Source organism: Primulina eburnea, chromosome 17, assembly GCF_022965805.1.
Source record: "Primulina eburnea isolate SZY01 chromosome 17, ASM2296580v1, whole genome shotgun sequence".
NCBI classification, from domain to species: Eukaryota; Viridiplantae; Streptophyta; class Magnoliopsida; order Lamiales; family Gesneriaceae; genus Primulina; species Primulina eburnea.
In genome coordinates, this window is record NC_133117.1 from 28,411,225 (window position 1) to 28,433,430 (window position 22,206).

At 39.7% G+C, this 22,206-nt stretch overlaps 2 protein-coding genes across 4 annotated transcripts in view; both read left to right on the top strand.

Moving 5' to 3' along the window:
• Window positions 1-5,777: 5,777 nt before the first annotated feature.
• LOC140817719 (deoxyhypusine hydroxylase-A-like) overlaps window positions 5,778-22,206 on the top strand; it is a 73,510-nt gene continuing 57,081 nt past the window's right edge. Inside the window, exons 1-10 of one of the 3 annotated variants that reach the window (XM_073177461.1) lie at window positions 9,922-10,073; window positions 10,570-10,696; window positions 11,590-11,830; window positions 12,271-12,320; window positions 12,404-12,587; window positions 13,216-13,399; window positions 13,489-13,834; window positions 14,128-14,323; window positions 14,566-14,625; window positions 14,715-14,779. In XM_073177461.1, coding sequence (XP_073033562.1) covers window positions 11,687-11,830; window positions 12,271-12,320; window positions 12,404-12,587; window positions 13,216-13,399; window positions 13,489-13,834; window positions 14,128-14,323; window positions 14,566-14,586 — 1,125 coding nt within the window. In that variant the 5' untranslated portion in view covers window positions 9,922-10,073; window positions 10,570-10,696; window positions 11,590-11,686 and the 3' untranslated portion in view covers window positions 14,587-14,625; window positions 14,715-14,779. Of the gene's footprint in view, window positions 6,102-9,581; window positions 9,747-9,839; window positions 10,074-10,136; window positions 10,276-10,569; window positions 10,697-11,589; window positions 11,831-12,270; window positions 12,321-12,403; window positions 12,588-13,135; window positions 13,400-13,488; window positions 13,835-14,127; window positions 14,324-14,565; window positions 14,626-14,714; window positions 14,780-22,206 lie in introns of those variants that run through there. The other 2 variants (XR_012114872.1, XM_073177462.1) reach the window with 2 other exon arrangements.
• Window positions 14,711-22,206, top strand: part of LOC140817720 (poly [ADP-ribose] polymerase 1-like) — a 35,273-nt gene continuing 27,777 nt past the window's right edge. Inside the window, exons 1-2 of the mRNA XM_073177463.1 lie at window positions 14,711-14,778; window positions 14,878-15,128. The gene's annotated coding sequence lies outside the window, so the exon portion shown is untranslated. The remainder of the gene's footprint in view (window positions 14,779-14,877; window positions 15,129-22,206) is intronic.

A 22,206-nucleotide genomic window follows, 5' to 3' on the forward strand; every position in this document is an offset into this window, starting at 1 on the left:
GATCTAAGCGAGACCATTAAAGAAAATGGCATATGCACGTCACAAGAAAAGACAAGAGCCATGATATTTTTGCGTCGACATCTCGACGATGGATTGAAATGTGAATATCTGACTGAAAAAAAATCTCATGGCTTTGTAGAAGGGATTAAAAGAAAGATTTGAACATATAAGGGAAGTTATACTTCCGACCGCCCGGGATGAATGGAATACACTGAGATTCCAAGATTTTAAAAAAGTCAGTGATTACAATTCGGCGATGTATAGAATAATCTCGCAATTAAAATTTTGTGGACATGAGGTCACAGAATCTGATATGCTTGAAAAAACATTTTCCACATTTCATGCATCAAATATTACTCTACAACAACAATATAGAGTACGTGGATTTGCGAGATATTCTGAGCTCATCGCCTGTCTTCTTGTGGCGGAAAAGAACAACGAGCTATTAATGAGAAATCATCAGTCCCGACCCACTGGATCAACAGCATTTCCCGAAGTAAATGCTGTAAGTAAAAATGAATTTAAACCTCGGAACCAAAATCAAATTCAAAGACAAGATTTTGGTCAAAGTCGAGGTCGAGGTCGAGGTCGTGGACGTGGACGTGGACGTGGAATTGGTCGTGGTCGTGGTCGAGGCCGTGGTTTTGAAAATAATAGAGATAGTTATTTTTATAACTCATCTCAAAAGAGCGTCCCAAACCATCCACAGAAAAGGCATCATGAGAATACAAGTATTAATGAGAATCACTCAAAAAGATATGAAAGTTCTTGTTACAGATGTGGTACTCCAGGACATTGGTCCAAAATTTGTCGAGCCCCTGAGCATTTTTGTAAACTTTATAAAGAATCATTAAAGGGGAAAGAAAAGGAGACCAACTTCACTGAACGCAGTGACCGTTTGAGTGATTCAACTCATTTTGATACTGGTGATTTTATGAATGATTTCTCTGGAAATGATCAATATGTTGGTGGGATAGAAATGAACAATATTGATGCTGCAGATTTTCTCAACGATTTCTCTGAAAATGAACAATATAATGGTAGAATATAAATGTACAATAATTTATTTTTCATGTATTCATAGTATAATGTTTTATTGTATAATTATGATATGTGTTATATTTAATATATATTGCCAGTAATTTTATTTCATTGCATATTTTTTTGAAGTTCAAATATGGAAAATGATATGAGCAAAGCTGAAGTTTGCATACTCGATAGTGGTACAACGCACACTATCCTCCGAGATAAAAGATATTTCTTGGAACTAAAACCAACAAAAACAACGGTGAATACCATATCAGGTCCTGTAGACTTGATTAAAGGATGTGGTAAAGCACAATTTTTGTTACCTAATGGTACAAAATTTTTGATCAATGATGCTTTATATTCACCACAATCGAAAAGAAATTTGTTGGGTTTTAATGATATATATTCCCATGGGTATGATACTCAAACAATGAATGAAGGGAATGAAAAATATATGTGTCTTATCACATATAAATCAGGAAAGAAATATGTGATTGAAAAACTACCAATGCTCCCTACTGGATTGCATTATACACATATAAGTCCCATTGAATCAAACATGGTAGTTGATAATTCTTCGATATTAACCAATTGGCATGATCGATTGGGACATCCTGGTTCAACAATGATGCGAAAAATTATAGAAAATACACATGGTCATCCACTGAAAGACCAGAAGATCTTTCAGAATAATAAGTTTCAATGTAAAGCATGTTCTCTTGGAAAACTTATTATAAGATCATCACCAGTCAAAATCCAAACTGAATCACCAATGTTTCTTGAACGTATTCAGGGTGATATTTGTGGACCAATCCATCCACCATGTGGACCATTCAGATACTTTATGGTATTGATTGATGCCTCCAGCAGATGGTCACATGTATGTTTATTGTCAACTCGAAATGTTGCATTTGCAAGATTACTTGCTCAAATAATAAAATTGAGGAATCAATTTCCCGATTATACAATCAAGAAAATTAGACTGGATAATGCTGGTGAATTTACTTCCCAGACTTTCAATGATTATTGTATATCTATGAGAATCATTGTTGAGCATCCTGTTGCTCATGTACATACACAGAATGGATTGGCTGAATCATTGATTAAACGTCTGCAAATGATTGCTAGACCAATGATTATGAAAACAAAGCTCCCTATTTCTATATGGGGACATGCAATTTTACATGCTGCTTCATTAATTCGCATCAGACCAAGTGCATATCATAAATACTCCCCATTACAGCTTGCATTTGGTAAAGAACCAGACATTTCTCATCTGAGAATTTTTGGATGTATGGTGTATGTGCCTATTGCACCACCACGACGAAAGAAAATGGGACCTCAAAGAAAGGTTGGAATTTATATCTGTTATGATAGTCCATCAATCATTCGATATCTTGAACCTCAGACATGCGACGTGTTCATAGCACGTTTTGCTGATTGTCATTTTAATGAGGAAATCTTCCCAATGTTAGGGAGAGAACATAAACATACCGAAAAAGAAATTACATGGTATGTATCATCATTGTTACATCTGGATCCAAGAACAAAACAATGTGAAAAAGATGTACAACAAGTTGTACACTTGCAAAGAATAGCAAATCAAATATCAGATGCATTTGCAGACACAAAAAGGGTAACTAAATCATATATACATGCTGCAAATACCCCGGCTCGAATTGAAATTCCAAATAAACAAATGGAAGATACTCATGATGTCATTAAACGCTTGAAGCGTGGAAGGTCAGTCGGTTCCAAGGATAAAAATCCTCGAAAAAGAAAATTCATAGAGAAACACGATGATCACAAAATAAAGAATGATGTTTCTGAAGAAACACGTGATGATCACAAAATAGAGAATGGTGTTCCTGAAGAAACACATGATGATGAAAATGTTCTGTCAGAACCACAAACTGACGAGAATCATGAAATCTCTATCAATTACATTAATACTGGAAAAATATGGAACCGAAAAGATATAGATGAAATTGATGATATATTTTCTTATAATGTGGCAATCGACATCATAAATGATAACGAAGATCATGAACCAAAATCTTTTGGTGAATGTAAAAATCGGCAGGATTGGATAAAATGGAAAGATGCCATCCAGGTTGAATTGGATTCGCTAAATAAATGTAATGTTTTTGGACCTATAGTCCTTACACCTGAAGGTGTAAAACCTGTTGGATACAAATGGGTTTTTATTCGAAAGCGAAATGAGAAAAATGAGATAGTAAGATATAAAGCTCGACTTGTTGCACAAGGTTTTTCTCAAAGGCCTGGAATTGATTATGAAGAAACGTATTCTCCTGTGATGGATGCAATTACGTTTCGGTATTTGATTAGCTTGGCAGTATCTGAAAATTTAGAAATGCGTCTTATGGATGTTGTTACAGCTTTCTTATATGGATCACTTGATAGTAATATATATATGAAAATCCCTGAAGGATTTAAGATGCCTGAAACACAAAGTTCAAAACCCAGGGAATGTTATTCTGTGAAATTACAAAGATCATTATATGGGTTAAAGCAATCAGGTCGAATGTGGTATAATCGACTAAGTGATCACTTGATGAAAAAGGGATATGTAAATAATTCAATATGCCCTTGTGTTTTCATTAAGAAAACAAATACGGATGCGTAATTATTGCTGTATATGTTGATGATTTAAACATCATTGGAACGAATAAGGAAATTCAAGAAGTTGTGTCATACTTGAAGGAAGAATTTGAAATGAAGGATCTTGGAAAAATCAAATATTGTCTGGGTTTACAAATTGAACAAAAAGAATGTGGAATGTTTGTTCACCAGACAAATTATACAGAAAATATCCTTAAACGTTTTAATATGGATAAAGCAAATCCTTTAAGTACTCCAATGGTTGTTAGATCATTAAACATAGAAAAAGATCCATTCCGTCCATGTGAAGATGGTGAAGATATTCTTGGTCCAGAAGTACCATATCTAAGTGTCATCGGTGCCCTTATGTACCTTACAAATTGTACAAGGCCTGATATATCTTTTGTCGTGAATCTGTTGGCAAGATTTAGCACATATCCAATAAAGAGACACTGGAACGGAATTAAACATATATTCCGTTATCTACGAGGAACGACAGACTTGGGACTTTTGTATTCAAAAGATGCTAATCCAAGTATAATTGGTTATGCTGATGCTGGATACTTATCTGATCCACACAAGGCACGTTTCCAAACTGGATATGTATTTACTCGTGGAGGCACTGCAATATCTTGGCGTTCGCAGAAACAAACGCTCGTAACAACTTCATCAAATCATGCCGAGATTATTGCACTACATGAAGCAAGTCGTGAATGTGTGTGGTTAAAATCAATGACCCAACATATCCAAATTTCATGCGGATTATCATTCGATGAGAAGCCTGTGATACTATATGAAGATAATGCTGCATGTGTTGCTCAAATGAAAGAAGGATACATAAAAAGCGACAGAACTAAACATATTCCTCCTAAGTTCTTCGCATTCACCAAGGAGATTGAGAAGAATAAATGTATTGATGTTCGTCACATTCAATCAAGTGAAAACTCATCAGATCTCTTCACAAAGGCACTTCCTACGTCAATATTCAGAAAGCACATATATAATATTGGGATGCGCAATCTACGAAATTTGTGAAGAATTGTTCATGTCAACATCAAGGGGAGTTTACGTGACTGCACTCTTTTTCCCTTACTATGGTTTTTTATCCCAATGGGTTTTTCCTAGTAAGGTTTTTAACGAGGCAGTACAAAACACGTAATGAAGACATCATCGTATCATGATCATCATCACAAGGGGGAGTGTTGAAAATAATATATTTTATTGAAAAAGTAATAGTTGAATATTTGAATGTTGAAAATAAGAGTTGTAAAGTTAGAATTTGTGTGTGATGATGTAGGTAATGATGTATTTTATTTTTGGATTATGTGTAACGAAACTCTATAAATAGATCTCTCATTTGTGAAGAAAATCACAATTGAGTAGAGAGAAAAATATTATAAAGTGTGTAGTTTGGTAAATTTTGAGAGTTTGAGATTTTTACTTTTTACCATAATTTTTTACTTTTTCACAACAAATACATAATTTTTTAAACTTCCACTTACTTTAATGTTCTAGCCATTACTTTAATTTATATATTATTAGTCTTGTAATCATGTGAAGACAAATTTCTTTAGTTATTTTTTCATCAAAATCATATTATTAAATGAAAGATATCATTATAGATTTATATAATTATTATATGGTTAAAAACTTGTATATCATGAGAGTTTATAATTTGCCATTAGGGATTAGGGTTGAGAAAATTTAATAGCAGCTTTAATAATTAAAAAACCCATCATATCATTATATGTACATATATTTAATCATATCATATAAATATAAAATTAAACAATAATATTTATAAACTATCGTGTTAGTCCGAATGTTTAGAAATGTAGTGGTCACATATGTCTCCTTAATAAAAAATAAAATAAAGTAGGTCTCTTGTGAGACGGTCTCACGAATCTTTATTTGTGAGACGGGTCTCACAATAAAAAGTAATACTCTTAGCATAAAAAGAAATATTTTTTCAGAAATGATCTCAATAAGAGATTCGACTCACAAAATTTATCTGTGAGACCGTCTCACAAAAATTTTCGTGAAAAAAATAATATTAGTTATTTAATTAAATAATTATGATGAATGTCATTCGATGAAAATAAATGACAAAAACACAAGGACTAAATTGAAATTCTCTACTTAGGCACAATTTGTAGTCCACTAATCCCTTATAATTTATCTTATTAATCATCGGCCTCTCTAAACCCTAGATTCTCGGAAGTTTGGCGGTGGTCGGAACTGCGAGATAAGAGGCCTTCTTCGATTGCATAAATTGTTTCCGACGGAAGCTTGTCCCGATTCCGATCGTTCATTCCGAGTTTCTGCCGAAACCGAGAGTTTTTTGTGCAAGCAATTATTGGACTAGAACCAGCCAATATCCGAGAGATTTAGAGCTCTGTTTTCTCTTCGAACCCTCCATGGCTCTGACGCTCGCAATGCCCTAATACAAGGTATGTTACAGGCAATGGGCTGTAAAAGAATTTCAATTCCATTTAATTCGTGTTGGACATTGTAATTGTAGTCAATAGGCTTCGGGTTGTTCAATGCTATGGGCTGCCGTTATGTTTATAATTTGTGTACGGGGCTCTGTTTTGTTAAATTATTCGTTTTTTTAAATGTTTCACCTTTCTTTTGCTGTTGAACTTCCATGTTACCTATCTATTCTGTAAAGGCCGAAAATTCGTACTTGAAAATTTGCGGAAAAATAAAAATTTTCTTTTTAAACAATAAAAATGCCTCATTCATAACTAAATTGATAAACAAAGTTTGATATTCAAAAATGACAGCGGAAGAAAATACTTGTTTGCAAAAATAACAATTTAAGAATATCCAACTACTGATAAAAATGTTTGCATAAAATGGCAAGTGCTGAAAATGAGGTCCTCGGGTGCCACTACTGTCGATCCAAGCTAGCTCACTGGTCCCCGCCCTTGGCCCTGACCTCATCAGTACCTACAACAATCAAGTCTAGTGAGCCTAAAGACTCAACATGCATATATCGTAAGTAACGAGTAAATACTATATTAAAATTTGCATGGGATAAAATATCATGTCATGAAGCATACTGAAAATAACTTGTACTGAGCGATTATAATACGTGCATAACTGAACTGAAAAATCATAGTAAAAATGTTTGCTCCTTGGAGCCCTGTACTGAAATAAAATGTAATAATTTTCTGTTGAGATTATGGTCTACGCAAGTGGCCTCTGCACTGAACTGAACTGTCCGATCACTGGCGACCATGTGGTACCAAACTGAACTGAACTGTCCGATCACTGGAGACCGGGTGGTACCAAAATGAACTGACCGGTAACTGGCTACCGGGTAAAATAATGCTCCCATGATAGTGAATTGACCACAAGCAATATCGCATAAATCTCAAAAATAAGTATTTTCTATTTTTATGCACGTAATATAATTAAATGGCAAAAAGAAATATCCTGTATTATTTTCCACATGGATTGGATCGTCCCCAGGCTCGCTGCAACCTAAATATGCCATGAAAAATATGCAATAGATTTTACTTGACAAACTATGCAATTAAATTCGAAAATGCGACAATTACGTCTAACGACCTCGTATTTAATCATGACTTCGAACCAACCCGAACCAACACTGAACCGTCATATAGTCATGATTAAAATACGCTTAAAATGATGAAATAATTCTCCTAAAATGATGAGGGTCGAAATCTAGGTGAATGGAGGCCAGAACATGAAACGCTCTTTCGAGAGTCAATTTGGCACATCGCACCGTAAATTCTCGTACGACCTCAAAAATGATCCGAATCACGAACGGTCAAAAACATGACCTTCCTAACTCGATGAGGCACTGTCCAGTCCAAGGCCATAGGCTAAAAGCCAACCAAGAACCCTAACCACGCCTCTGAACCGCGACACGCTTGCTGTCAAGAATATTACAGCAGCTGCGTCTCCTTTTTGTTGCGTCGTTTTCGAGACTACCGGCCATTGGGGCTTGAACCACCGACCAGAGGCTCTTACCAACACCATAGGGAATGGTTTGAACCATGGCTAAGGGCCCTAGGCCAGCCACAATTCGAGCCAACCCTGTGACACCCTAAGCTTGCATCCGAGCGTCAAAAAAATCTGTGCTGACATGCGTCGGTTGCTTGCTGCCTTTCGTCGTTCCATTGGCCATTTGTTTGACCATAGCTCGATCTAGACACCCAGGGGTATTGAGTGAACCATGGTTAAGGGCTAGAATCCAACCAAGATCCAAGCAACACCACAAAGGCGAGCACCAACTCACACACACGAAACTAGAAATGTGAAACCGATGGGGGCTGTGCTTCTTTTGTTTTAAAACCAAGGGGATCGTGAACCAAGCCATGAAAGGGCATCTTGGTCACGCCCTAGACGTGTCAAGGAGAGGTTCTGATCATGGCTATAGCCCCTAGGGCAGCCAAGACCAGCAAGCTTCCCCTTTGACAGCACAACAAAATTTTCGAACAAGATTCTGCACTTATGGGGAGGTTGCTGTCATATGCGCGTTCCAGCGTGTATGGAACTGAAACCCACGATCTATCATGGCCCTAACATGTCCTAGTACATGTCTATAGACTCTATGTAGCCTCGAGCCCCTGGAACGAGCCACTCCTGAAATCGAAAGGAACATACCCAAACGTGAAGCATGAAGGGCAATAGAAAATCTGTGCAGAATTTTATTGGTTCTTGTTTGCTGAAATTTTCGGTTTTCATGATTAAAATCATGCACATGTGATGTAAAAAAAATAATATTAAGACTTGATTGAAGAGCAAGAAAGATATACACATGCCTTTGTTTCCTTTGAAAGAAAAACGAAAGAGCGAGATGATTCGGCGTGGAGGAGGTGGAGCACTTTCTTAGTTGCTTGACTCTCGAATTTTCTCTCAAATTTCCTCTAGTTTTCTCACGGTTTTTGCTAGGGAAATTGCTCTGATTTTCGGTGATGAGGGATGGGGAATGATGGTTAGGAGAGTGAGGGGAAATGGTTGCAATATAAGGGGGATGGCAAGACCAAGTCTACCTCTCTTTTGAAATTTAAAATGATTTGATATCAAATATTCTTGAAGGGATTATGGAGGTGAAATGACCGATTCTACATGTCAACTAAGTCTAGGATAATGAAGGATTGATAATTAAATGGTGATTAAAAGCATGAAGGATTATCATACTAAGAAATAACAAGGAATGAGTCAAAGATGAGTTGGCAAAGAATTGTTTGATCACCTGAGGGGTGGCCGAAATTAAATAAAAAAATGGAAGGGAAATATTGTCCAGTTGATAAATTTTAAACCTTTAAATCCTTAGCTATTCTTTTAAATAATTTAGTGAACTAACCTCTTAATTATTGGAGCTTAAATGTATTTATTTTCTACTCACCTCAAGTTGTTTAAATAATTCTTTAAATTCCCTTTTAACTTAAATTAACTTACTTGCTAGCTAAAATAAATTCTGGAAATATTTTCTGAATCTTAAATTTTATCTCTAACCTCCACTCCAGTCCGGTCTCACTGAATTAACTGAAAAGAATAAAATTAAACTGCTGGCTAAAATAATTAACTTCAAAGAAAAGCATTTAAATATTCATGCAATGAAGTCCATTTAATTTAAAATACTAGAATTATGCATGGCTTATACGTAGTCTAATTACGGGTTCTACATATTCATTTTTAGATTAATTTGAATTATGCCAAAAAGCTGTAAATGCAAAATATAGAAATTGGAAAGCTTCATCAAGAATGATAATATACTCTTTACATGCTTGATTGAAACCCAAACAAGAAAGATGCTGCAGAAATGTTAATTACTCTTTTTAAGTAGTCCTCTTAAGTTTGAAAGTAGGAATAAATTCTAATTGTTGTATTGTTGAAACGATTTTCACTTTTTGTTGTGAAATTGTGTTTATTATTATTATCCTATAAATTAGGATCCTGAAGTTGTGGCCTTTTCTACTTCAGCAACTAGGGATGCTTCAAATCTGCTTGCCCATGAGGCTGCATTTGCTTTGGGTTAGATGCAAGATATTCGTTCCATTCCTGCTTTAGAAGTAGTTCTAAATAATCTTTCATTGCATCCCATTGTTCGCCATGAGGTAACTTGCTTTTGAATATTTTCTTCACTTGGTTCAGTCATTTGAAAATGTTCCCTTGGGTTTAGATAATCTTGTGAACTTGTGCATCCACAGGCTGCGGAAGCTCTTGGTGCTATCGGGTTGGAGAGTGTTATTCCCATTTTGAAGAGTAGTTTAACTTTAGATCCTGCCCAGGAAGTTCGAGAAACTTGTGAGCTAGCACTGAGTCGAATAGAGGAGATGACGAATTCTGTGGCTGGAGAGTCATCTCTTTTCTTGTCAGTTGATCCGGCTGCCCCTGCTTCATGTTCTTCTGTAAAAGAACTTAGGTAGCCATTCTAGATATAGGTAGATGACTATATGTATCCTGATTCTACCAGTTGCTTTTACTTATCCCTTTCCACTTCTCAGAGAAATTCTATTGAATGAAAATAAGTGCATCTACGAGCAATATGCTGCTCTTTTTGCCCTCTGGAATCTTGGTGATAATGATGCTATATCTGCCATTATAGAATCCCTTGGTGCAAAAAGTGCTCTTCTACGACATGAGGTCTGTTGTTGTCTTCTTGCTTAATATATCCGATTGGATTGTAGTTGTCAGTTATTATCTTTATCCATTCGACACTGTTCACCTATTTGCATGACAATTACTTAGCACTAATGTTAAATTTATAGTTTGTATATGTAACTTTGTTGTGCAACCATATAAACTGGGCTTTTTCTCTAAATTGGTGGCTTTCCTCTAAATCGGTATGAGCCAACACTATTTCACCCTTAACCTATTAACCATATAGCCTGTTCATTGTTTATATTCGTTAACCTCCTTGTTTTTATTATTCCTCAGGTTGCCTATGTATTAGGGCAACTGCAGAACAAAAAAGCTTCAGATGCACTGTCCCAAGTCCTCAGAGATGTACATGAGCATCCGATGGTCAGACATGAAGCAGCTGAAGCTCTTGGTTCGATTGCAGGTTTGACCCCTGCCATATATTTTTGTTCCTGGATGGAATCACATTTGAATTGCTTATATTTAATGAGCTTGTGATGTGAATTTTTAAATAGAGTAAGAGTTACACAAGCGTGTCTAAAAAAATTAACGATGTGCATGACATAACAAAGACCTGGTAGCCTGTTCGGTAGAGAAGAACTTCCTGAGAAAAAGAAATTGCTCGTGTATGTATCATGGAAAATTTGGTCCGTGTGAGATGCAAGTGTATGTACACATAGAATTGAGAAAAAGAAAATGCTCGTCACTGCGAAATCAAGTTGAAGAACTATTTCTGGCGAAGAAAACCATCTCTTTTCCTCAATGGAAAAAGCAAATACAAAAACTAAAAAACGGCTGCCTCATGTGCCACAGGAGTCGTGCCATTTTAAGTTGTGCTAAAATCGTTATTGTCTTCTTCCGAGTAGTTGACATCGATTCAATGGAATTCTCAGATAAAACTGCAGCCACAGAACTTTTTCAAATATGATATATTTTCAAAAAAAAAAATTAATCAAAGAGAAATGAATATTACTCATTTTGTATATAAAATAAAATGGTGGCCAGAATATGCTATTGTTGGCTACTGTTTTAATTTGCAAGAGAGGAAGGAAGTTTGGACTCCAATCAATTGTTTAATGAATATATAATAATTAGATATGGAAAAAACATTTAAAAAATCATTAATTTTTCCATTTAATATCTACAGCCTGAGATATTAACCAAGATAATTTTTTTTGCAATTCACAAGGACCATCGAATTTGTTTGAAAGTTTTTGGATTTCGATTGTCAGTACAATGTATGTTAGTGGGCCTAAGCTCAAAGTGAGTCCCTAGATCCCACTGCGGTAACAAGTTCTCTTATCATTTCTTTCACAGTCGGTGTGCAGAATCCTGTAGTCACGTTATTTCTGAATCTACACCGAGTGCAAAAGGAAGGCAGAAAAAGGTGCAAAAAGACAGGAAAGTGGGGGAAATGGCGAACCCTCCAAAGCCGTGGAAAGTGGAATATGCAAAGTCATCAAGATCGTCGTGCAAGACTTGCAAGAATCACATTGAGAAGGAGAATCTTAGGCTCGGAAAGATGGTCCAAGCTTCCCAATTTGATGGCTTCATGCCTGTATTTTTCTTTTTATTCCTTCGCTCATATCTTCTTGTTGTTTCTTTTCATCATAAATTTTTAAAAATTAACTCAGTTTTAGTAATTTTTTTTGTTCATATATCTAAAAATGATTTTTTTTTTGGCTTTCTAAGTACAGTGATGTCATTTTTTTGTTTCCTGGTTCGTTTCTCCTTTAGTTCCTGACATTTGTACCATCGAGTCATTTTTGGGGTGCATTCTTGTCGTTTGCATAATTTAAACATTGTTTGCCCTCTGGGGTTTCTAGGTTCTTAGTGTTTCCTGTGTGGAACTTGTGTAACACGAGATTTTTTTGATATCTTGGGTTTTTGGAACCAACCATTACGTTTTTTAACTCCTTCGCTTGATATTCAAATGGTTCTTAATTAAGCAACTAGCTTGTTTGATGCCACCTCACTTGTGTTTGTTTTTGGAGCCAGATGTGGAACCATGCTCATTGCATCATGAAGAAAAAAAAACAGATAAAATCGTAAGTGCTATCATATACAGGATTTTATTCAACCTTTGATGGACTAATGGTAAATTCTTTTACATTTCTTATATTCACATCAGGGTTGATGATGTCGAAGGCTTAGAATTGCTTCGGTGGGAAGATCAACAGACAATTAGAAAATACGTAGATGGTGTCGGTCAGACAGATTCCGTTGCTTCTCCTGCCCTCCATTGTGGCATAGAAGTTTCACCAACATCCCGTGCTACTTGTCGATACTGCAATCAAAAGATTACAAAGGGAGAGGTTAAGTATTTGTGACTTTCCCTGTTAAACAATAACGAGATTGATGTTTGATTTAGCCAATCTTCTATATATGTGCATTACTCATCATCCTTTTTACTTGCATTCTTCCTAATTATAAGGTAAGATAGTTTTAAAACCTGTTACTCCTGCTGGACCATATGATGGTGCACAATTTCTTAATGAAACAGATGAGTTGGGGATGTCGAGTGGCCTTTCAGTCAGTTACATCTGTAGCACAAACTTATTTAAGGGTTATTGTCAAGAACCTAATCATGGCATCTCTGTTCGTCACTATTTACTACACTAGTTACAGATATATAGTTATTCGGAAATAATTCATTATTTTCATGTCTATTCATGTTTTTTTTTTTGCAAGCAATTATTACAATCATGGCTTTGCATGCTCTGATGTCTCACTGTAAAGTCTTTACCTGATGCTATTCTGATTTCCCCAATTTCCAATTGGACTGAAGAGGGGTTCTTCTCGAACTGTCGTTACCATTGTTCCTTTCGCAAATTTAGATTTTGTAAATTTGCTTCATGACCAGTATACAGATGCCATCAGGTCCGTGGAAGCCTTGTTAAAGATCTGTCCTCCCCCCCCCCCCCCCCCCCTCTCTTTACTTAGGTTCGTATATCAACTAAACCTGAAGGTGAAAGTGCTAGAGCCTTGGCATGGCACCATGCAAAGTGTTACATGGAAATGTCACCGACTTCCCAGGTAGAAAAATTTTCTGGATGGGAAAGTCTTTCAGCCACTGATCGTGCGACAGTTACTTCTCTTGTTACAAATAATGCCTCAGCTTTAGAAGGTCCAACTTTCAAATTTTCAGGATAAATCATTAGATTTCTTGGGGATTTCTTTGGATACTGTCATGATGACCCATGGTTTTTGTTTCAGGCACAAAAGTAGACGTTAAAGAGGAGAAAAATATGTTGCAGGATTCAACATCCAAAAGTGGTAACAAGAGGAAAAGAGCATTTGAAAGTGATCCGAAACCGAAAAATTCTAAAGATGGAGGTAACAGTTCTTCAATCAAGTTGCCTTCTGAAAATAATGTGAAAAATGTTGAAGGTGAGCCCTTAAAAGAATCTGTCCTGGAAAGCCAACTTGAGGATCAGACTAAGGCTCTGTGGGAGCTTAAAGATGATCTCAAAAAGTATGTGACTTCTTCAGAGTTGAGGGAGATGCTTGAAGTCAATGATCAGGATTTGAAGGGATCAGAGCTTGATTTGCGAGAACGTTGGTAAATTTTATTCTCTTTTCGATCAATTTGACTGCAAAACTCTTTGACCTAGTGAAATCATTTGAAATGCTTACTTTAGAAAAGCCTAAAAAATCCCCTCCCACCCAAATGTTATATATCTGGATTGATTTATTACTATTTTTATCTCGCTGATTTTCGTTTCGTACATGTCCTGATTGGTTCTAATTTCATCTATTAACCTGCTAATTATTGTGCCATTCAGTTTTTATCGTGTCAATGGTTTCTCTAATGTTGGACCCCTCTTATTGTTTCTCCTTTTTTGGTCCTTTTAGTGCTGATGGAATGCTTTTTGGAGCACTTTCAAAATGCCCTCTTTGCTCGGGATGGCTTCGTTATTCCTCAGGAATGTACCGATGCTGTGGATATTTATCAGAGTGGAGTAAGTGTTCGTATTCCACCGCTAAACCTCAGCGTGTGAAGGGAAAGTGGAAAATCCCTGAACAAACAAGTAACGACTTTCTCTTGAAGGTATGTTAGTTGATTAGCACCATGTAGTTTTTCTTATATTTTCTTTTGTCCTTTTATGACACCATAATGTGTTTCATTCTTTGAATAGTTGACCTAAAAGTTAACAGTCATTACTATTCAATTGAATCAACGGTATTTTTAAGACATCTTTTTCCCCTCCCCCATTATCTTGCTGATAAATGTTCTTTCAGCTATATAGAGGATTTGAAGAAGACTTTTTGTCTGACAAAGTACTTTCGCAGGAGAGTGGAAGAGCAAAATAGCGGAAGCAGGTGGACAGGTTCATACCAAGATAAGAAAAGGTTTATAGCCACTCTTCTTCAATTGAAATTTTGGGTTTTTTGTCTCTCAGTTCTTGTAAATCAAAATTGATGTTCTTCTAATATCACAGAAACCAATTGCTTAGTTGTAAGTGGTGTGTTGGATGAAATTGGTGCAGAAATAAGAAAGGCGAGGTAATCCTGGGAAACTGCAAAGAATATCATACCACCCATTGGTCCCTACCTCTCTGACCTTTTTTCTGTGTCCTTCTCTCCATGATTTCTTCCTAACAGGAGAATGAAACTACCAGTGTTAAGGGAAGATTATTTGATTGATTGCATTAAAAGACAGAAAAAACCCCCTTTTGATTTGTACAAAGTAGAATCTGTTGAAAAGACACATAGCATGGCTACAGTCAAGGTGAAAGGGCAAAGTGCTGTACTCGAGTCTTCTGGTTTACAAGATTCTGGGCACATTCTGGAGGTTGGGAAAAGTATCTATATACAACTTTGAACATGTCCGACTTGTCAACTGGTGTTAATAGGTAAATGCTCTTATTCTTTCTGAAGTAATTTAATTAATGGTCATCTTAATAAGGCTTTCTTTCCGAATTTCTAACTTCTCGAATTTTATTTATAGGTTATATTTTGAAAAATTGATTTTTTATGCAAATGTGGTGCCAACTTGACAGCATATCAAGTGCTTCTATTGTTCTGAATTTTAATTGTGGCATGTCAAGTGCTTCAACTGTTCCGAATTTTATTGTGGGTTCATATTTCTGGAGTAGGATGGAAAATTAAAATGTTGTGGGTGAATCATGCAGAGAATAATATTTTGTGATACGTATTCACGTAATGTTACATTTTATACTTTGTATTCCTAAGGTCAGACACCACCAATTACCAAACATAACATTTGATTTTAAACTTCCGCTGTGTTTGGAAACGTAGAAAACCGGGATCCAACAGTGGTATCAGAGCCATTATTTTTCTAAAACACCATCTGATACCCCTATAAGGGCTCGGGTCCTGGAGGACCCGGGAAATGTCATTGAGTAGTCCCTATAGAAACCGGGAGGGCGATTGTTACCCACGCGACTGGGCGCTTCATGCATGACCGGGTATTTACTTACCTCCCGAGCAACTAGGGACCGGGCTTTCATGCTGAAGCCGAGGGCTCAATACTCGAGTAACTTACTTAGAGAATCTTACAGATTGTAAGGCAGAAAGCGACTGGGCGGGAAGTCAACGTCTTCCGCCTGAACGTATCCCCGAAAATATGGAGAAGAAAGGGACTGGACATGCAGTCAACGTCCCTTATTCTTGGAGTACCCACGAAGCTATCGGATAGAAAGGGACCCGACAGGCCGTCAACGTCCGAGGGTACAGGTAGTAGGTGAGCACGCGCATAAGGTAACCCTAGCTTCTCTTCAAATAGCAGGTATCGTTGACATTCTACAGGTCTAAAATTTCTTCACTCTCAAGCATCCATACATATTGCTTTAAGTTCCCTCTCGACAACCCTGCTGACTTAAGCATCGGAGTGGTCACGCCGGACACCCTTCCGGCGCCCATTCACGAGTTCCTTTCATTGTTTGCAGGTCACGATCGAAGCCATCTACCTTGCTCATTTTCCTAAACAACACTATAAATTCTTGATTTGACCCGGTGGAGCACCCGACCCTGCTCATCCATTTTACCCGGATCACATCATTGGCGCCGTTTGTGGGAAATTGAAACTAAGGCGTTGATATGGCTCACACGAGGAAAACTAACCAGAACACTTCCCGGGTCCAGGGAGTTGACGCGAATCATTCAAGACAAGAGGACGCCCCTCCCGATCTTATCACTATGACTCCAGCGGAGTTTGATAGACGCATTAACGAAGCCATAGAGAGAGCTATGGCCAGGCGGGAAGCTTCCCACCATGATATACCACTCGAGAAAGAACCAGAAAAAGAGCAGGAGCAGCAGCAAGAATTGAGGGAGGAGGAGAAGAGGGGAGAAGTGGAGGAATCCTCTGCTGGTTCTAAGTCACCAACGATGGTCGAGGAAATGCTGGAGTTAAAACAGAAAATGAAAGTCCTGGAAGGGCAGCTGGAAAATCGTGGTTCTTCTCGGACGTCTGTCAAAGGACGCCCGTTTGCTGAGGCTATCATCCGAGAACCTCTTCCTGGAAACTTTAAATCTGCTAAAGTAAGGGCGTATGATGGAAACGAGGACCCGGAAGAACACCTGGCCAGGTTCGAGAATATGGCTATGCTGCACTGTTACACTGATAGGATCAAGTGTAAAGTGTTTTTAACCACGCTGGTGGACTCAGCTCAGAGATGGTTTGATGGATTGGCTCCATTGAGTATTAAATCATTTGAGGATTTTCAGAAAGCCTTCTTACACCATTTCAGCAGCAGTAAGAAGTATAAGAAAACTGCTTTCAGTTTGTTCGAAGTGAGACAGGGACCGGAGGAAAGTTTGAGGATGTATATCAAGAGGTTTAACAAAGTGGCCTTGGATGTGCCAACTTGTGCTGCAGAGACAAAAACTACTGCCTTCACTCAAGGCCTAAAAGAGAGTGAGTTCTTCAAGTCATTAACGAAAAAAGTGCCTGAAGATTTTGAGGATTTGCTGTCTAGGGCAGAGAAGTATATCAATATGGAAGAAGCCCAGAAACAAAAGAGGGAAGCCATCAGGAAGGAAAGAGGGGACCGGGCACCTAAGCCCGAGGAGAGGGAACCACGGCGGGGTAATCCAGGGCACTTTTCCCCGTATGTGCCTTTGAAAATTATCCGAGAAAGAGAAGTGCAGGAATGCAGTAGGGATAGGGATCCGATTCCCAGTCATCAGCTGTCCCAACCCGGGAAAAGTGGATTTTGCACCAGGCATGGTGTGTGTCAGCATAACACCGAGAATTGTAAGGCTTTGAAAAGAAGTTATGTCCCACCCACCAACCAGGGGTATGACCAGTACACCAAAAGGTCGAGAGGTCCACCTTGGACCCCCCGGCCGCCAGTATCTCATGCTCGAGTAGACTCAAGAAACAACTTGGGAAACCATATGGGTAGGAGGAGGGAGCCGGAACCTGAGAAGAGGAGCCCTTCGTCCCCTGTTGCTGGAGTGATTAAGATGATATCGGGAGGATCTACCGATGGAGATTCAAATCGGGCCAGGAAATCAAGAAGTAGGCGGGAGTGTCTGGAGGTGGAGGGATATAGGAGGAACGAGGCCGTGGTCAGTTTTGGCCCGGAGGACCTGAAGGGAATAAACATGCCCCACAATGACGCTTTGGTTATCCAAGCCCGGGTGGCCAATTACGACATCCTGAGAGTCTTCGTGGATTCCGGCAGTTCAGTCAATGTGATTTTCAAAGATGCCTTAGTGCAGATGGATTTGCAAGGGTTTAAGTTGGAAGCTGTGGAGACTGCCCTTTTTGGTTTTGTGGGACATGCAGTTTATCCGGAGGGAGAAATTGTTCTGCCACTCACTCTAGGCTTCCGGGACATCAAGAAAACGGTCATGACCACCTTCACAGTGGTGGACTCCCCATCATCTTACAATATCATTCTGGGGAGGCCGGCCATGAATGAGTTGAGGGCAGTAGCATCTACTTATCATCAAAAGATCAAATTTCCAGTGGGGAACCAGGTGGGAGAAGTTCGTGGAGATCAACCCTCTTCCCGAAAATGTTATGTGGAAGGTATCCGGGCAGATCAGGGCAAATCAAAAAAGGAGGGGAAGAAACCCAGGGTGGAGAAAGTTTGGAAGGGTGGAGTGGAGAAAGGAGAAGTCCACTTTGTGGCAGAGGAAGAACAGGAAGCTGTGGAGATAGGACCAGGCCGACAGATCCGGGTGGCCCGAGACCTCGATATATCCACCCGGGTCAGTTTACTTAACTGTTTAAAGACTAATATTCATGTGTTTGCCTGGTCCCAGCAGGAACTAACAGGGATTTCACCCCTGATATCTGAGCATCAATTAAACATTCTCCCAGGAGCTCACCCGATCAAACAGAAGAAGAGACACTTTGGTCCCGAGAAAGACAAAGTTATTGAGGAGCAGGTGAAAGAGTTGCTGCAAGCCGGCCACATCCGGGAGGTACAATTTCCTACATGGCTCTCGAATGTGGTGCTGGTACCCAAAGCTGCCGGGAAATGGAGGATGTGTGTTGATTTTCGGGACCTCAATAAGGCTTGTCCCAAGGATCATTACCCATTGCCCCGGATTGACCAGTTGGTGGATTCCACCTCGGGCTTCGAGCTGCTCAGTTTCATGGACGCCTATCAGGGATATCATCAAATCCCCTTAGCAAAAAATGATCAAGATAAGGCCAGTTTCATCACCTCGGGAGGTACATTTTGTTATGTTGTGATGCCTTTCGGGTTGAAAAATGCAGGGGCCACATATCAGCGTTTAATGGATAAAGTCTTTGAGAAGCAGCTGGGAAGGAATCTGGAGGTTTATGTGGACGATATTTTGGGAAAGTCAAAAGAGGTGATGAATTTTATCGATGATTTGGAAGAAACCTTTACCACTCTGACATCTTATGGGATCAAGCTCAATCCCGCTAAATGTATTTTCGGAGTCAAGAGTGGTAAGTTCTTGGGCTTTATAGTGACAGAGCGGGGAATCGAGGTCAACCAAGAAAAAGTGAAGTCCGTCTTATGTATGCCTTCTTCCCGATCTGTCAAAGAAGTGCAGAAGCTGACCGGGAGGATTGCCTCCCTATCTCGGTTTATATCTCGCTCAGCCCACAGAAGTTATCCTTTCTTTCAGGTTCTCAGAAAAGCCCAAAAATTCGGATGGGATGACAAGTGCGAGCAGGCTTTCCAAGATCTTAAAAAGCATCTAGCTGAGCTTCCAGTTCTGGTAAAGCCTGAGCCCGGGGATAAATTGTTTGTCTATTTATCCACTACTGAATATGCTGTCAGCTCTGTCCTAATAAAGGAAGAAGGCTCGGATCAAAAGCCTGTCTATTATGTCAGTCACGCCCTAAGAGGTCCCGAGCTGCGGTATAGTGAAGTGGAGAAGATGGCCTTGGCTTTAGTTGTGACTGCCCGGAAATTGCGGCCTTATTTTCTATCGCATCCTATTATCGTTCTTACTAACAGCCCGCTTGGAAGAATTATGACACATTCTGAAGTATCCGGGCGGATGATCAAATGGAATGTGGAATTGGGGGAATACGATATTGAGTATAAGCCTAGGTTGGCCATAAAAGCGCAGGCTTTATCCGATTTTCTATCTGAGATGATTCAACCTGCTGAGGAAGAAAGATGGAGGGTGTTTGTAGACGGGGCTTCTTGCCTGGTTGGATGTGGAGTAGGAGTCGTGATAATCTCCCCATCGGGAGAGAAGATTAAATTGGCAGTCAAAATTGGTTCCAGGGTAACAAATAATGAAGCAGAATATGAGGCTGTTCTAGCCGGCGTCCGGGCTGCCCGAGAAATTGGAGCGGCTAGGATTATATTGTATTCCGATTCACAGTTGATTACTCAGCAGATCAAGGGCACGTATGAGGTCAAGGACGACAAAATGCTCAAATATTTGCATCTCATCAAAGCCCAGGCAGTAGTGTTTGTGGATTGGAGCATCGAACAGATACCCCGAGAAGAAAATGGAGAGGCTGATGCCCTAGCAAAAATGGCTGCTTCTTTGTCGGAAGACAGCACCCGGGAGGTTTTATTTGTTTCCCGAGCAGTTTTAACTATTGAAGAAGAAGAAATGTTGACAATACCCGAGGATTCTTGGATGACCCCTCTGATCAAATTCATTCGGGACAATGAATTGCCCGAGGAGAGAGCTCGAGCACAGAAAATAAAAAGACAAGCCCCCAGGTTTGTTCTCTTAAATAATATCTTATACAGGAGATCATTCCAGGGACCATTGTTGAAGTGTTTGAGCGGGAATGAAGAGATTTATGTTCTTCAAGAGATTCATGAAGGATGCTGTGGTGAGCATTTGGGGGGGACATCTTTAGCTCGGAAAGCGATGCTAGCCGGGTTCTGGTGGCCGACTCTTCACCATGATTCAGCTCGAGTGGTCCGGACTTGTGAAAGCTGTCAACATCATTCCAACTTTCAGCACAGCCCAGCCACTCCTATGAAGCCTATTTGGGCGTCTTGTCCTTTTGATCAGTGGGGTATGGATATAGTCGGCCCATTGCCAGTTGCTCGGGCCCAGAAAAAATTCCTGTTGGTGGCTGTGGATAACTTCTCCAAATGGGTGGAAGCCGAGCCCTTGGCTAAAATCACCGAGCAAGAGGTTTTGAAATTCTTATGGAAGAATATAGTACGTCGCTTCGGAATACCCCGGCGATTGATCTCGGATAATGGGAGACAGTTTCAAGGAAAAGAAATAACGTCTTGGTGCCAGGAAATGAAGATCACCCAGTCCTTCACTTCCGTTGCGTACCCTCAGGCCAATGGGCAGACAGAAGTTGTAAACAGAATCATTGTGCAGGCTTTAAAGACCAGACTGCAAAGCAAAGGGAAGGACTGGGTAGAATAATTACCCAACGTACTATGGGCATACAGGACTACTCCTCGGGCACCTACCCAAGAAACTCCATTCAGCTTGGTGTATGGATCTGAGGCCATCCTTCCTGTTGAGATCGGTCAAACATCTGCCCGGGTAGAATCTTACCCGAGCAACAATGAGGGTAGCCGTGCATTGGAACTGGATCTATTAGAAGAAAAGAGGGACCAAGCCATGATCCGGATGGAGGCATATCGAAACCGGGTCATGAAATCCTACAACAAAAAGGTCCGAGTTCGAGACTTGCAGATAGGGGACTTGGTGATGAAGAAGGTTAATCCAACTGGGGACGTGGGCAAGCTCGAAGCTCGATGGGAGGGGCCTTACAAAATCATTAAGAGAGTCAGTTCAGGATCCTTTTACCTAGAAGATGCTCAGGGTAAACTTCTTAAGAGACCTTGGAATGTACTTCATTTGAAGAAATATTACGCTTAGCCAATGTATAGCTGTAATTTTCACTTTGAAGAAATAATAAAGGATCGTTTTCCTCATTCTTTTGCCTACTATAAGTGATATTGTGTAAAACTGAGGAGACATAAGCCCAGGGTTCTACTCCATGGCTCGGGGCTCCGTACCTCGACCATTCCAAAGTCCCGGGACCTGTTCCCCGGCCTAAGGTTCCGTACCTTAGTTCTACATAAGCCCAGGGTTCTACTCCCTGGCTCGGGGCTCCGTACCTCGACCATTCCAAAGTCCCGGGACCTGTTCCCCGGCCTAAAGTTCCGTACCTTAGTTCTACATAAGCCCAGGGTTCTACTCCCTGGCTCGGGGCTCCGTACCTCGACCATTCCAAAGTCCCGGGACCTGTTCCCCGGCCTAAGGTTCCGTACCTTAGTTCTACATAAGCCCAGGGTTCTACTCCCTGGCTCGGGGCTCCGTACCTCGACCATTCCAAAATCCCGGGACCTGTTCCCCGGTCTAAGGTTCCGTACCTTAGTTCTACATAAGCCCAGGGTTCTACTCCCTGGCTCGGGGCTCCGTACCTCGACGGCTCGGGGCTCCGTACCTCGACCATTCCAAAATCCCGGGACCTGTTCCCCGGTCTAAGGTTCCGTACCTTAGTTCTACATAAGCCCAGGGTTCTACTCCCTG